Source organism: Propithecus coquereli, unplaced genomic scaffold, assembly GCF_000956105.1.
Source record: "Propithecus coquereli isolate 6110/MARCELLA unplaced genomic scaffold, Pcoq_1.0 Scaffold165, whole genome shotgun sequence".
NCBI classification, from domain to species: domain Eukaryota; kingdom Metazoa; phylum Chordata; class Mammalia; order Primates; family Indriidae; genus Propithecus; species Propithecus coquereli.
Genome location: NW_012141080.1, coordinates 3,777,264 through 3,792,676, shown reverse-complemented (window position 1 = coordinate 3,792,676; position 15,413 = coordinate 3,777,264). Strand labels below are relative to the sequence as shown.

General features: G+C 45.6%; 1 protein-coding gene across 1 annotated transcript in view; it reads left to right on the top strand.

Annotated features, from left to right (window-relative positions):
* Positions 1-13,422: 13,422 nt before the first annotated feature.
* Positions 13,423-15,413, top strand: part of ADAMTS18 (ADAM metallopeptidase with thrombospondin type 1 motif, 18) — a 125,338-nt gene continuing 123,347 nt past the window's right edge. The window contains exon 1 of the mRNA XM_012641519.1: positions 13,423-13,531. Coding sequence (XP_012496973.1) covers positions 13,423-13,531 — 109 coding nt within the window. The remainder of the gene's footprint in view (positions 13,532-15,413) is intronic.

Here is a 15,413-nt window from a genome sequence, read left to right as displayed (position 1 = left end):
TAGCTACTCGAATGAATACTTAGCAATTTTCATTATCTGATGCTACCTTTTCACACACTATTCCTTCTCTCTACATCTGTTAAATGGTTTACTTTACATTATATTATATCCCTTTGATAGTTATTGTCTTTGGTTTTTGTTCTCTAAGTTTTTTTTTTCCTCCAAAATTTCTCCTCTCCAACATGTCCTGGTTCTTGCTTCTCTCAATTCCTTTTCCCTATAATTCAAGCATATAAATACCATTTGGGGTCAGGCCTGTGAGTCACCTGGGTGAGTATGTTGACACTGAAGGATAGCCCATGAATTATGAAGGTTCTCTTTCGGTGTCATTCTGAAAGTTAGGGATGACTTCCAAACACGCAGCCCATTTCCAGCTGAAGTCTCATCTGGTCGAGCCTTCAGTGTGGCTATGCAGACATCTGTGGGTGCGCTGCAGGAGTACCAGGGGCTTCTCTTCCCATGTGACACACCCTGGAAACCTGAAACCACTGCTGGCACGATTGGGGGTGAATCATATCCACTGGGCCAACATCTTACACTATCCAATAAAGGTGGTGAGATGGACCTAATATGTATTTCCAACCCAGTTTTAAATTCTACCATTGCCTCTTACCCAAATTACGTCAGCTGGAAATTACTTCTTTGCACATTAGACATTCTTACTTTCGTTTTCCAGATTAGATAACTATTTGAATACTTATTTTCTTTTCTTTTTTTTTTTTTTTTTTTTTGAGACAGAGTCTCACTCTCTTGCCTGGGTTAGAGTGCCATGGTGTCATCCTAGCTCACAGCAACCTCAAACTCCTGGGCTCAAGTGATCCTCCTGCCTCAGCCTCCCAAGTAGCTGGGACTACAGGCATGCGCCACCATGCCCGGCTAATTTTTTTCTGTATATTTTTAATTGTCCGATTCATTTCTTTCTATTTTTAGTAGAGACGGGGTCTCGCTCTTGCTCAGGCTGGTCTCTAACTCCTGAGCTCAAATAATCTGCCCGCCTGGGCCTCCCAGAGTGCTAGGATTACAGGCGTGAGCCACCACGCCCGGCCGATACTTATTTTCTTTAAATGCTCAGTGCTTGACCCAGATCCAAGTAAGCGATCAGTTAATGGGACTAAGTTTTTTCATTGGTATTGTTATCACTACTCTTCATTTCTCAACAAAATTAGGGTCCCTCTCTACAATAGTGGAAGTTTCTGAGATATATTTATGCCTTGTCTTGCTTCTGTTTCCCTGGTTCTGGATTATCAACTAAACCTATGCTATCCTTCATATGTAAGGTTGAATTCTAAACTGTAGCTCTTGTGAGAAGATACAGCCTTCTGAATCTAACATTTTGAGGATGCAATCACCAGGTTTGTGAGTGATAGTGTCCATGAAATTTTAATTAGAATAAAAGGCATTTAGGTAATACTGGGCAACTCACATTTGCAAGGCATAAGGCAAGTAACACTCGGACTCCAAACCTGTGCTCTTTTGACTACAGTGCTTTGTGTGTAGACACAAAATGTGAAGGGAACATCCGACAGACCTGGGTCTTCATCCTGGCTCTGTGACCTTGGCCAGTGACCTCACCTATCCATGAACCCGTTTCCTTACCTGTTAGAGGGGACGAGTAACAACCTCCTCACAGTGTTGTGGGACAGAACATTCCCTGGCACAATGTTTGGCCCATAGTTCCCCAAGGAACATTAGTCCCCACCTCCCTGCCCCATCATATCACGCAGATGTTGCTGCCTCTGTTACTTCTCACAGCTCAGCTGTTCCACAGCAAGGGACTTCCAAAGTTTTGCCAAGTACATTATGTTACACTCCTTTAGTGGATTATGTCCCAGCCATTGACAAGGATGGCGCAGGGAATTTTAATACCTGCAGCATATTCCATGTGTAGTACTAGTCAACGGAGGGCACAAAAGTAATGTCACAATGCAATTTCAACTACGTAAAACAGTGCTCAGAGAAAGAAAATATACTGCATTGTATTCGCTGTGGTTCTCTTTGAGGTGTGGATGATGCATTATTCTCTCATTATACTTTATCTTTTAAGGTTTTTAAGAAGAGCTTGTATTGATTTTGATCATAAAAAATAAATACTTAGTACTATTTTTAAGTTAAGTCCTATCGAAAAACCTTCCATATTAAGCCTCCTTTTCAGTTCTATAGTACATGTGGCAATGTAGCTGCTGTTTCTCAGGGTTGGGGGCGGGGGGGAGTTGTTTTTGTTTTGTTTTTATTCTGTTTTTGTTTTCTTTATGTGCTTTTAAACAAATAAATGTTGCATAATTAAAGCAGCATGCTCGAGGCTGTTTGTAAGAGATCTTTCATTTACTGTATAGTTAACTCACTGAGCAAAGCAATATTTAGGCAATTCTGAAGAAGTGTTTCTTCTTCTTTTTTTTTTTTTTTTTTTTTTTTTTTTTTTTAGTGAGGAGGGAGGAGGAGGCATTTCAATTGTAATGATTTTCCTCTATGTCATTTAGCAATTTTCCAGGGCTTTTTCATTACGGCAGTGCTGGGCCATTTGAGGTACCTGCTCTCTAATCAGCCCTGGCTGGCTTCCAGTCAGCCTGGGCGGAAACTCACTAGGCACAGGGTTTAATTGGGGCCACCCACCACGGAAGCGCTTCTCCCCTTTGTCCAGAGAGATGGAAGCTCTTAATGTAATGCACATAAAAACGTCCAGCACTGCAGAGCAGGCACAAGCGGGCTCTGATGTCCCAGTTCAACGCAACGTTAACTTTTCAGACTTTCCCAAAGGGCTCTTGTCTGTTGATGGACACCGTAAAATGTAAGACACTCCATCCAATCACGGGAGATGAAGGGACCCTGCAGAAAGAGGGCAATATAAAGTATTAGGTTGCTGTCTGGACACCACGCCTATGTTTGGAACTTCTCTAAATAGATCCCAGACTGCTTTAAAAATAAGAAGTAAACCCTCCCCCGCTCCGTCTCTTCTACTGTTGTTATCCCACTGGCACCTTGGATTTCTTAAATTAATTCCTTGCGAAAGCCGGTTGAGTTCCAATAATTAGTTTTCAATGACCTTGAAATTGAAATTGTGCCTCGTAGTCCTGTGGAAACACCAGCCTCGTGCGTGGTGGGGCCAAGTCGCTTGCACCTTCAGGAAACAAATTGCCTGCGTCACTGGGGGCAGCCTCCGCACAGCGCTCTTAGCAGGGGGGTGACTGTGTCCCTGTGCAGACAGGGTATGTAGAGGCCAGATCGAGATGGGTGATGCGGAGAAGTCAAGGGAGCCATGACCTTTTAGTGTGCTCAAAATTGGAAATGCTTAACGTGGATGTGGATATGGATATGGCGTCGGCAATGCTCTCACTGGCTGTGCTTCCCCGGACCCCACAGCCGGCATCCTGGGAATAAAGAGTGTATTTCCTGCGCTCCTGCCCCCACCATAGTGGGCGCAGGGATTGGGGGTGGGAGAGAGAATGGTAACAAGGCTCCACTTATCAAGTGCTTAATCTGACACTGAACCTGGGGGCCAAGATCAAACATCATTTTTGGTCCTCCTGCACCTGTGTGAGACAGCACTGTGTTATCTTCACCATCATATAGACGGGGAAACTGGAGCTTATCGAGGGCAGGAGGCTCTCCGAGTTCTCCTTGTTGACTGTCAAGGTCCTCTCTGTTTGACTCCATAACAGTGCTTCTTAAACTTGAATGTCACCCTGGGATCTAGATCCATTGCAGGTGGTGATGCAGCAGGTCTTGGGCAGGGCCAAGACTCCAAATGTCTAACGGGCTCCCAGGTCGTGTCAGTGCCACTGGTCTGGGCGCCACGTGGCAGAGATGCTAGACGACTGTTGGTTCTCAACTGGGGCTGCCTATTAGAGTCGCCTGGAGCCGCAGGGCTTTGACAATAATCCCAGTGTGCATTCGGACCCACTATGTCAGTGTCTCTGGGAGTGGGCATTGGCCATTGTGCACCAAGGTTGAGATTGGCTGCTGAGGTGGGGAACCATATGGCTAAAGACCTCCGGTTACATCTCAAGGCACTTAAAGACTTATCGGAACAACAATAACATATAGTTTGGTTAGGGAGGGAAGATGAAAAAGTTCATTGTGTATTAGAGTGTGAGAGAGGGAATAAAAATGAGAAAAAACTGGGGAATGAGGGAGGGAGTGAAAACAGAACAGCTGGACCTAGTCTGCAGGCAGGTGTGGAACAGCTCAGCTGTGGAAGTTGTCTCTCACAGGGTGCAGTAGTGACGTCATCCTCTACTTAGGGTTGGCAGGGAGGTGGTGCAAAGGGCTCGTTTCAGCAGCCTGGGTTGTTTTCCTTCTGGGCAGTGAGTTTTCGAGTCAACATATTATCAAACATGTACGTGCTGGCCCTGTTCTTGGGACTGGAAACACAGATCACATTGACACCCTCCTTGTCTAAATAGCCGGCGGAGCAGCAGTGGCTGGGGTGGGGTCATGGTCTCTGTTGTCCTGTCTCACTTTCCTGACACAGGCTGTGGGGAGTGGTGGGTGGTTGTGGTGTATGCAGAGGTGTGCTCAACCCAGCCTAGCCTGGCCAGTGTGGCCAGGGAAGTCTGGATGAGATGCCTTCTTCCGGAAGTCTTAAAGGGTGACAGATGCTAGTGCCCTGAAATAAGGCAATTGCGATGAAGAAGGAAAGGGGCAGAGTCATTTGGAGAGCAGATTTGGTGACCAATAGACCCCCTTGTTCTATAGCCAAGAGTGACTCCCAGACTTCTCAGCTTGGGATGCGGGCAGGTGGTAGCAGATGGAAAGTCACTGATGGTCTTTGCTGGTGCCTTGTTGTGTTTAAGGTGCCTCCAATACATCTGGCTAAAAATGCACTGTAAGTGGCTGGAAATAGGTGTCTAGAGCTTGGGACAGAGATTCAGGCTGAAATAATAGAACTAGGAGCCATCAGCAAATCTGATAGGTTCTGAATGCTCACGAATGGAGATTATCTTGTGAGAGAAGATAAGGCACAAGTCTGGGGAACCCAATATTTAAAAGAGATGAAAAGGGTAAAGAAGTGTTAAAAAGTAAACAAGAAAAACAAAACCATAAAAATGGGACAAAGTAATGACCTGGAAGATGTGGAGGTGAGAAGGTTTTGAGGAGGTAGCAGTGGTCGTTAGTTTCAAATGCTATAACTAAAGAGGATGAACACTACCAAGGGTTCATTCATTCTCTCTCTCTCTCTCATTTATAATGGTTTTCTCTGAGTCAGAGTAGCAGGGACTACATCTTTTTATTTATAGTCATTCATTCATAAACTTTATTGCACTTTTACTGAGAGGAACATGTGACTGGGGACAGAAGCCCGATTGTGGCTTGTTGAGAAGGGAAGGGTCAGTAACTAAATGTGCTCTTGGCTTCATAGCCTGGCCTTTTGAAAGAGCACCTTGGGTCAGTGTGAGCACATGGAAAGGATGCTGAGTAAATGGGGGGAAATGATGGAACTGCTCAATTAGAAATAGTAATGAAGTTCATAGCAGCAGGTAGAATGCATTTTAGCTCCTAGTCAGTTCCCCAATTTAAGATAAGAAAAGGCCTAAGGGCCGGGCGCGGTGCTCACACCTGTAATCCTAGCACTCTGGGAGGCCGAGGCGGGTGGATCGCTCAAGGTCAGGAGTTCAAGACCAGCCTGAGCAAGAGCGAGACCCCGTCTCTACTAAAAATAGAAAGAAATTATCTGGACAACTAAATATAGATATATATAGAAAAAATTAACCGGGCATGGTGGCGCATGCCTGTAGTCCCAGCTACTCGGGAGGCTGAGGCAGGAGGATCGCTTGAGCCCAGGAGTTCGAGGTTGCTGTGAGCTAGGCTGATGCCACGGCACTCTAGCCAGGGCAACAGAACCAGACTCTGTCTCAAAAAAAGAAAAGGCCTAAGATGAGATTGCATCCCATGCTGGGCACTGTGAATGGCTGTGCTCTGCCTAGGTGTGAGTTGAAATAAAATCCAGTAGGCTCAGGCTTCTCAATCCTGTCCCAACAAGTCGTTATTACCCCAGACGGGTGCTCCTTTTTTCTAATTTTCATGGCTTCCACAGTTTGGCCATTATGTTTGTCCCTGTGCAGAAGGGAGCAGCATTTTCTTATGCACCCCCAGTCACTGTATATGGGAATTGCATTTCTGAAATCAGATGGGAAATATCAGGGCCCAGACTGGAGGTTGGGTAAAAAAAAAACATTCAAATGGCATCCACCTCTATGCAAAGTTCACAACCTCAGGAAGTAGATTGGCCACAGGAGTAAGGATCAAATGAAAGTCAAGAAAGGGAAAGAACACTACCATTTTTTGAGCACCAGTGGTTCTGGGTATGGCATGGGGTGCTTTATAGGTGTTGCCTGATTCAACCCTCGTGAAAATAAAAAAATGTGAGGTAGGGATTGCTCTCCCTGTATTAGAGATGAGAGCATTAAGACTTTCATTGAAAACTGAAAGTGACAGAAAGCCAACACAGACTAACATAAAGATGAGGGGTGGGTGGGTGCAAGGATTGGAGAGAGATTTCTTGGCTTAACTGGTAGTGTTTTCAAAGATCAAAGGAGAAGAGACAGGAACCATGGCCTTCGACTGTGCATTTTCCTCTTTCTTTCCTACTTTTACTGGATTTCCTTTTTGTAGCTTAGAAAGATGGGTGTTGACAACTCCAGGCTTTAGTCATACCATGTGGCAACCTCAGCTAAAAGATGGATTCTTTCTCCCAAATCGTGTAGATTGACACCAGGGAAAGATGCTAATAGGACACACTTGAGTCCAAATCCCACTTCTTGGGTCAGTAATTTTTGCTAAAAAGAAAATGTTATTATATATTTGGACAGACCTAAATCATGGATTAAACCAGAAGAGGGGAAATAGAAAAGTTGAGAAGGCAAATCATCCTCTCTCTACCCTAAAATCTAATCAAGCAAACAACAAACATCAATACTTACCACTCATCACTATAGCAAGGATTCAGTCCCAGTTTCGTCCTTTATGCTTTCTGCTATATTTTGCTTCCTTCATGAATAAGAAATGAGCTAGAGGCATCCTAGAAGCTTTAAATCCTATTGACTAGGAAGTGGTGCTGGCATCCAAGTCGAAGTGTAAGTAGAGTGGGTCACAATTATTGGTTTGTAAGTTACATCAGAAACCCTGACCCCCTGAGTTGGTATATTAATAGGGGTGCCCAAGAATGTGTGTTTCTAACCATTTTTTGAGTGATTTTGATTAGCAGTAGTTCCCCATCCTGACTGTCCCAGGCCTAAGGCTTAGGGAGGACACCATGCTGTTAGAGATGAGAGTCCGGGCATCACTGGGGCAGATGCCGAAACTTGTTCATGATGAGATCATGGTGTAGGAGGAGGAGAGAATACTTCAGGTAAACAGAAGTTGTTTGCCCTTCTCAGGCAGCCTGATATTTTCCAGAGCTTTTGCAAAGTGTTCCATTCTTCACTGTGCAGAGAGCTCAAAATTTGGCTTTGAGTTCGCTTGTGGAAATTAGTAGTCTAGTTCTAATACTACCTCTTCAGCCTCTGGCAAACAAGCTACTTTTAATAGTGGGTCTTGGGAAAGGACTAAAAATAGAACAGAGGAAGCAAGCACACGCAGCCAGGGTATGTTCCACAGAGGAAAGCTGCACAAGGAAACCTTATCATATAGATATATCAGACAAGCACAGGTTTTAAAAGGAAGAAATCAATGCCAATGTCCCCAGAGAAGTGAAATGAAGGAATACATACAATGCAAGAGAAAACAGTTGATAATTTCTCAACAGTATTTGATGACTATTTATACTCTAGTTGTTCAACTAAGAGGTTCTGCTTCCTGTATTGTTGCTAATAAATAAATAAAAGGTTGTCTGTCACTTGTTTGAATTTCATCATTTTGCATGGCAGACTTAACTCCTTGTCTTTCTTGATGGTTATCTCTAGAGAAGACAGAAAGAGCTAGAACCTGCTGATCTATTCTCTTCCACCTCCTCTCTCTCTCCCCTTCCCCACTGTCCACCTAACTGGACCTCATTTCTGAGACATGAACCGGAAAGTAGCCTTACCTCTCAGATCTTCAAGGAGATGAAGCCATTTCCATCTCTTTATTTTTTTCTTTTGGCCATTGTATTGAAATAAGTTCGGCCTTGTATTCTGTTTCTTTCTTTTGTTTGTTTCTTTAAATTTTTTTATTTCAGAATATATTATGGGGGTACAAACATTTTGGTTACATGAATTGCTTTTTTACCATTTGAGTCAAAGTTATAAGTGTGTCCATCACCCAGATAGTGTGCATTGTACCCATTAGGTGTGAATTTACTCATCCCCTCCTCCCCTATCCCACCTGCTTGATTTTGGTTGAGTTTTACTACCATATTTTATGTGTGAGTGTTGATTGATTAGCTGCAATTTAATAGTACATGTTGTGTTTGTTTTTCCATTCTTGTGATACTTCACTTAGAAGAATGGTCTCCAGTTCCATCCAGGTTGTTACAAAAGGGATTAGTTCCCCATTTTTTATGGCTGAGTAGTACTCCATGGTATACATATATGACCTTTTATTAATCTACTCATGTATTGATAGGCACTTGGGTTGATTCTACATCTTTGCTACTGTGAATTGTGCTACAATAAACATTCAAGTACAAATGTCTTTTTGGTAAAATGACTTTTTTTCCTTTGGGTAAATACCCAGTAGTGGGATTGCTGGATCAAATGGTAGGTCTACTTTTAGTTCTTTGAGGTATCTCCATACTACTTTTCATAGAAGTTGTATAGTAGTTTACAGTCTCACAACAGCGTATAAGTGTTCCTTTCTCTCTGCATCCACACCAGCATCTGTTGTTTGGGGACTTTTTGATAAAAGCCATTCTCACTGGAGTTAGGTGAAACCTCATTGTGGTTTTGATTTGCATTTCCCTGATGATTAGAGATGTTGAACATTTTTTCCTATGTTTATTGGTCATTAGTCTATTTTCTTTTGAAAAGCTTCTGTTCGTGTCTTTTGCCCACTTTTTAATGGGGTTGTTTGATTTTTTTCTTGCTGATTTGCTTGAGTTTTTCGTAGATTCTGGTTGTTAGCCCTTTATCAGATGTATAGCATGAAAATATTTTCTCTCAATGTCATGTTTCTATTTTACCCTCTTCTAGGTCTGGATGCAAGACTTTGGACATCTATCTCTTGGACGTGAAAATATTTTCTACGGGAAACTGAGATACCTGTTCAGTATAACTCGACACACTATTTGATGCAGCTTTGAGAAGCTAGAGGAGCAGCAGTGTCTCTGCACTCTCTGCCTGGAAAGGAGACGAGGAAATAAGGAGTCAATCATAGCACAGTAAGTCAACTGCACTGGGAGAGGCCGTAAATGTTTCTTACTTTCCATGGAGGGATGTTTGCATCTTCATGGATCAAGGACAAAGGGAAAAGTGAATAAATAGCAGAGTTTGCCATTTATTTCTTGATCTCACCAGGAGGAGCTACATGACTTAAAGCATATTATTTTGGGGGGAAAAAAGAAAGGTTAAGATTATAACAGCGGAAAAAGAAAGAAAACAAATGCCTAGAACTGTACCATTGATTTTAAAGGAGAGGAAAAGAGGAAAAATCTTTAGTGGCTAAGAGTGAAACAGTGTGATCTCTCTTTCTGTCTCAAATTTTCCCACCATTCCCTTCCTTCCTGCTGCCTTTCCTTCCTCTGTTCCTTCTTACAAACACTTATGAATGACTGCTATGCATCAGGTTCTAGGCTAGGTTTGACGTTCTGTCAAACACGCACACAAATCAGGAATTCCTCCCACCCCCACCCCATTGGTATATGATGAACTTCAGATAGTCATTACAGTGTCTTAGATTTGTCATTTTAAAATCAGCTAAGACTTATATTTCCAAAGTGAGTGCTACTTTGTAATTTACATTTCCAAGACTGGACCATGTGCTCACAACTCTCTATCACCATCTAGAGACAATTCACACATATTGCAGGGCCAGTTCCTGGAAAACTGAAGTTATAAAATCATTCCAGAAGCTACAGTATTGCAAATGTTTGTGTATCAGGCCTGCAGAAGAGATTGGGCCCTGTCAACTGCAAATGAATGGAATTGGAAGTTTTGACCTCTAGATCTATGATTATGTAAGAAATGAGTCTCAGTTTCTGCACCATACCATGGAGGACTGGAATTCATACAGAGCAAAGATTTACTGAGATATGGGAAAGAGCTGGAAAAGCAGCGGTGGATGAATCACTTGTATTAGGTTCAAGAGGAGGACTCCTGTCTCTCAAAGGGTGGGCACTCAGCAAATATGTGCCCAGTAGAATGAGAGGCTACGAGGCTCTATGCTGATGGAGAAAAATGTCACAGGACTGGTATCTGTGTTATCCATCCAGGTTCTCAGTTGGGGCAATTTTGCCCCCCAGGGAACATCTGGAAATCTTACAACATTTTGTCACAATTTGGGGGGTGCTATTGATATCTACTGACTAGCGGCCAGAGATGCTGCTTAACATCGTATGTTTATAATGCACAGGAACAGCCCCCACCACAAACAATTATCCAGCCCCAAATGTCAGTAGTGCTGAAGTTGAGAGAGTCTACAATCTAGCACAGAGCACAGGTAAGAGTTGTTCTCTGAGACTCTAGCCTTGACCATGGTGAATAACCTATATTTTTGGCCATAAAAGAGAAGACCAGAGGAATATGGATCATTTAATGCAAATGTATCTCAATGGAGAGACACAAATCCGGGACATGGTTGTTTCCTGCTGAGTGTGGACAAACACTTTGCCCCTCCAGTTTCACGCTTATTTGATGATGTGACTGACGGCGTTGTCTACCCAGTCTCTTTTTTAATTCAGTCTGTTGCTCGGTGACATGACCTTGAGCACTGTTTTACAGCATGTCTTTGATCTCCAGTTTCCTTCGGTGTACGGTTCTTCACTGAAATCACATAAAGCACTTACGTCACTAGCATCAGGATCACACACTGGTGCTTGCTGCAAATATATATTTGGGCCCTAAACCAAGTCTATTGAATCAGAATTTTAATAACTTTAATGGCCCAGAAATCTGCATCTTAAACCAGCAGCACAGGTGATTTCGTTGCACATTACAGTTTGACATAGGATGTATAAAGTAACAGAAATACAGCATCATCTGCTCTTACTTTTAAAGCCCACTTACAAAGTGCTCAAAAAAACACATTCACTTAATCCTCAGGCTGTCCTTTTGATGTATTGTGTTGATTCCTATTTTACAGATTACAAAAGAGAGGCCACAGAGCTTAAGCAGATTACTTAGGGAAACCCATGTAATTTGTGTGACCCTAATTTTCTCACTGTGAGGCCTTTCCTCAGTCCCCATAGACAGATATATCACTTTCTCTGCTTCTACAGCCTAGGTATACCCTTCGCTGCTGCACTCAATGAAGCAGATTATGTATGGTGAGCTGTCACTTATTCTAAGTTTGACATGGACCACACTTTAACTATCTTGGTACCTTTAGGGCTGAGCAGGGTAACACGGCTACCTCCACTGTCATTGTTCCCCTGGTGCTGACAACAGCTGCCTAACCTGTTCCTCTCTGGTGGTATTTCAGTGCCTCCAATCCATAAACTCAAAAAGGATCCACGTTGGTTTTTATTGGAGATGATATTCACTCACACACACACACACACACACACACTCTCAAATCTAACAGTTTCCGACATGCTTCACCCCAGCCTACAAGGTCCTGCTGACCCAGCAACCTGCTGTTTCTGCCTTTTCCTCTGGTCTGTAACTCTTTCAACATGGCAAACATTTTTCCTACTTCAAGATCTTCACTTCTGCTGTGCCCCCTCTCCTAACGTGCAGTATCCGACGCTGACTCCCCTCTTCTCTTCTAAAACCGAACCACTCTCTTTTGGCCGTAAGCGTCAGCTCCTGAGAGATCCTTACACGTGTGTATACGCGCACGTGCCTCCCTTATTTCCAGCCCCCTCTTTATTGGCTCCTGCTGTTGTCTTTCTCATTTAGGAGCCTATTCTTTCCCTTTATAGCATTTGCGTTCATTATGGTTCCTTTACTGTGGTTCAGTTACCCAATGAGGGTCTTTTCCCCTGGCCCAGGAGAATGTATTTTGTTCATCCCTGCAAACAAGGATCAAAGGCTCACCTAAATGTCCTGAGTAAATGAACAGGCACACAGCAAACAGGATGCCCGTTCACGGGGGCGGGGAGCACGTTTGTCATGGTTGATTTCTGCAGGTTTTGGTATCTGGGGCTAAGATTCAATCTTGAAGAGTTGGAAGCTTAGTCAGACGGAGAAGAGAGATCTAGGGGAAGAGGGAGGGCACCGCCTGCGGTGCGTTTTCACGTGCTGCAGAGAGGGACAGTGTCATTGTTCTAGTCCTCCAGGCTGCCCTAGATTTGCTGACTCTTTGGGTAGCTACAGTGTCTTGAGCGCATCTGAACCTCCTTTTCCTCATCTTAATCAAGGGGTTAATAATTCCCACCTTCTAAGGATAGGGCCCGAGGCAAATGAGATAAAGTAGGGCTCCTGGCACTTAGGAGGAGTTGAGGACGCTAAACGTCTCGACTCTGTTGCCAGAGGACTTGTAAATGAGAAGTCTGCACAGGCTGCGAGAGAAGTCGCGCCACTTACCTGAGCCTGCCTCCTCCTCAACTCATCTCTCGGTGCGCTTAAATTACGTTTCCCCAGCCTGACCCAGGGCGCTCCCCTCCCTCTCTCGGCGGTCGGTCCCACCCTCCCCCTCACTCCCACCCGGCCTCCCCGCCCCCTTCGCCCCCTCCCTGGGAGCCCGAGCCGGGAATCCCACGCCCTTGCACCAGCCCGGGGGCTCGGACGAGCCGGGGAGCCGCTGGTCGCCAATCACCGCGCGGAGGAGAGGCGGGCGCTCGTCTCGGGCGCGCTGGGGAGCCAGCTGGCGCTGCCTGCCCCGGGAGCCTCAGACGCTCGCACCGACACAGACAGACGCACAGACTGGCGGGCAGGCGGGCAGGCACGGACAGAGTCCCCAGGCCGTTTGCGCTCCAGCCCCGGCCCGGGGAGCCCCCTGCGCCCTCCCCGGAGTGCCGCAGGCTGCAGCTCCGCACGCCCGCGCCGGCAGAAGGGAGGGCGCGCGGGCGGCCGGAGGAGGGGAGGCCCCAGCGCGCGCCCCCTGCGATGTGAACGGCGGCGGCTCCCACCTGGCGCCGCACCTGGGGCGCCGCGCTCCGGGGCCGCGGGGAGAATGTGCGCAGCCCGAGCGCTCCGCGCGCCGCGTCCGGCCCCCCGCAGCCGCCGCGCCCGCACCTGACCATGGAGTGCGCCCTCCTGCTCGCGTGCGCCCTCCCGGCCGCGGGTTCGGGCCCGCCGTGGGGCCCGGCGGGACTGGGGCGCGTGGCCAAGGCAGGTGCCACCGAGGGGTGCGCCGAGTGCGGGTGGCAGGGGGCGCCCCACGCCAGCCCCGCAGCGCCCCTCACACGCGATGTCACCTTTTCTCTTGCAGGTGCTCCAGCTGTGCTGCCTCTGCTGTGCGTCGGTCGCCGCGGCCTTAGCCAGTGACAGCAGCAGCGGCGCCAGCGGATTAAATGATGGTTCGTATTTGTCCCGCACCCCCAAAAAGGGCCTTTCCAGGCACTTTGTCCCTTTCTTGCCCCAAAGGGAGAAAGATAGAAAAGCGCACCCCGTAACCTGGCAGGTGTGCGCTGTGTTGGAAATGGTTCCTGTTCCGAGAGGGGGGATGTGGCAAGGACTCGGAGCTTATCAGAAGAATCGGTGCCTCAGGCTGCAACTCACAGGAGAAAATACTTTACCTCCCTCACAGGTGGCTTCAGAGAAAAACCGCGGTGAGAAATTGGAAGGGAAGTGGACTCTGACTAGGGGGTTAATCGAAAGGCTCCTTCCTCTCCCAGGAAAGCCCACGGAAACTAGTTCTTAGTGAGGGGCGACAGCACGTGAGCCCCGTTCCTCCCTCCGCTTTCCCTCACTCTCCTCTCCACTTCTGTTCCTTTTCTTCCTTTCTTTTATTCTCTCCTCTTCCTTTTCCCTGTGTCATGGATGCGCAAAGACTGCTTTTAGACAGAGGAAAGCAGGTACCTTGAGGTCTCCGAGAATTTTATCTCATCTGACATTCCCCGGCTACAGACTTCACTTTGGTAATTTATTAACTTCCCAGAAGCGAAATCCTTGTTTTCAGTAGCGTTTCCCACCAGCTGTAGGAGATCAGCTGATTCCTGACCCAAGGGGTCTAGCGAAACCTTGCTGTCCCGTCTGGATTCCTTGGGATTCTGTAATTTTTTTAGTTTTGCAGGGTTGTTGTCTTCTGTTGCCAGGGGGCATATTGAGGGCTGGGGCATAGTGTAGTCCTGGAGAAAGGGATTCACTTTTTGTCCAACCAGAGAGGCTCGCAGTTTCTAAAACCAGCCCTCATGTTCCATCAGGATCAAATGACTAGAGGTCCCTTCTGTCCCAGACACCACCTGTAAGTACCCCATCGTTAGACAGCTCCTGAAGTGATCAGATCACTCTTTACAGGGAACTCAACTGCCCCTCTTCCTACCAGGGATTAAATTAACCATCAGCCAGCTCATTCTCCCCTTGGAAACAAGCTAGTACAGGTGTCTGGGGGCGCTCTGCTGGCTGATTGCATGGAAGGCTGCCTGGATAAGGCTCCCACAGGGCAAGCAGAGTTTCAGATGATTTTGGATGAGGAGGTAAGAAACTCTCTGCAGTGTGTGTCGGGCATGGTTTTCACTGTTAAGTTTTAGTTCTGTTAGAAGGAGGAGGTGGGTTTTCCTGTAAGAAAAAACCTGCATTTAATCAAGAGTCATATACCTGGCAAGTCAATATATAAAATGATATATAAAACAACAATATGTAAAGCAACATTTCAGAGATTTTTAAGAGAAATGTTGCATGTCTGGCTCAGGCTTTCAAGATTAAGAGAAGGGAAAAATCTTTGGTTTTTCCTCAATTATTTTTTAAACATGTATATCGATTATGTAGCATTTCTAGGTAAAGGAGGGAGTCAGGAGAAAATGGCAGGGCATAAAGAATATAAGAACGAGAGCTAGCCAAGCAATGAAAGAGCCATAGATGGTTCATACATAGAAGAAAACAGTTGAAAATTATTGTCATATTGGATTTCTTTTCCCCCAAATGTGAGCCTAATTAGACTAGCACTCCTTGACCCCTGCTAGCTACAGGGCTTCCAAGCTTCCATTCATTCCTTAGGTTTTTTTTTTTTTTATTGTTTTTGTTGTTGGGGGCAGGGGCTTGTTGTCTATTTTGGGAAAAGGGAAATTCCTTTTTTTTCCTCCAGTAACCAAGGACCCACCTGACTTAAACATATCTCTTATTCAAAATCTTCCTAAGCACTTTCCAAATTAGTTTCCCGTTCTGTGCCTTGAAAGCAGAAATGCAGAGCATTGTTTTCATGCACAGAGGACATGTTCCAAACCATTTTGTGGCATGATG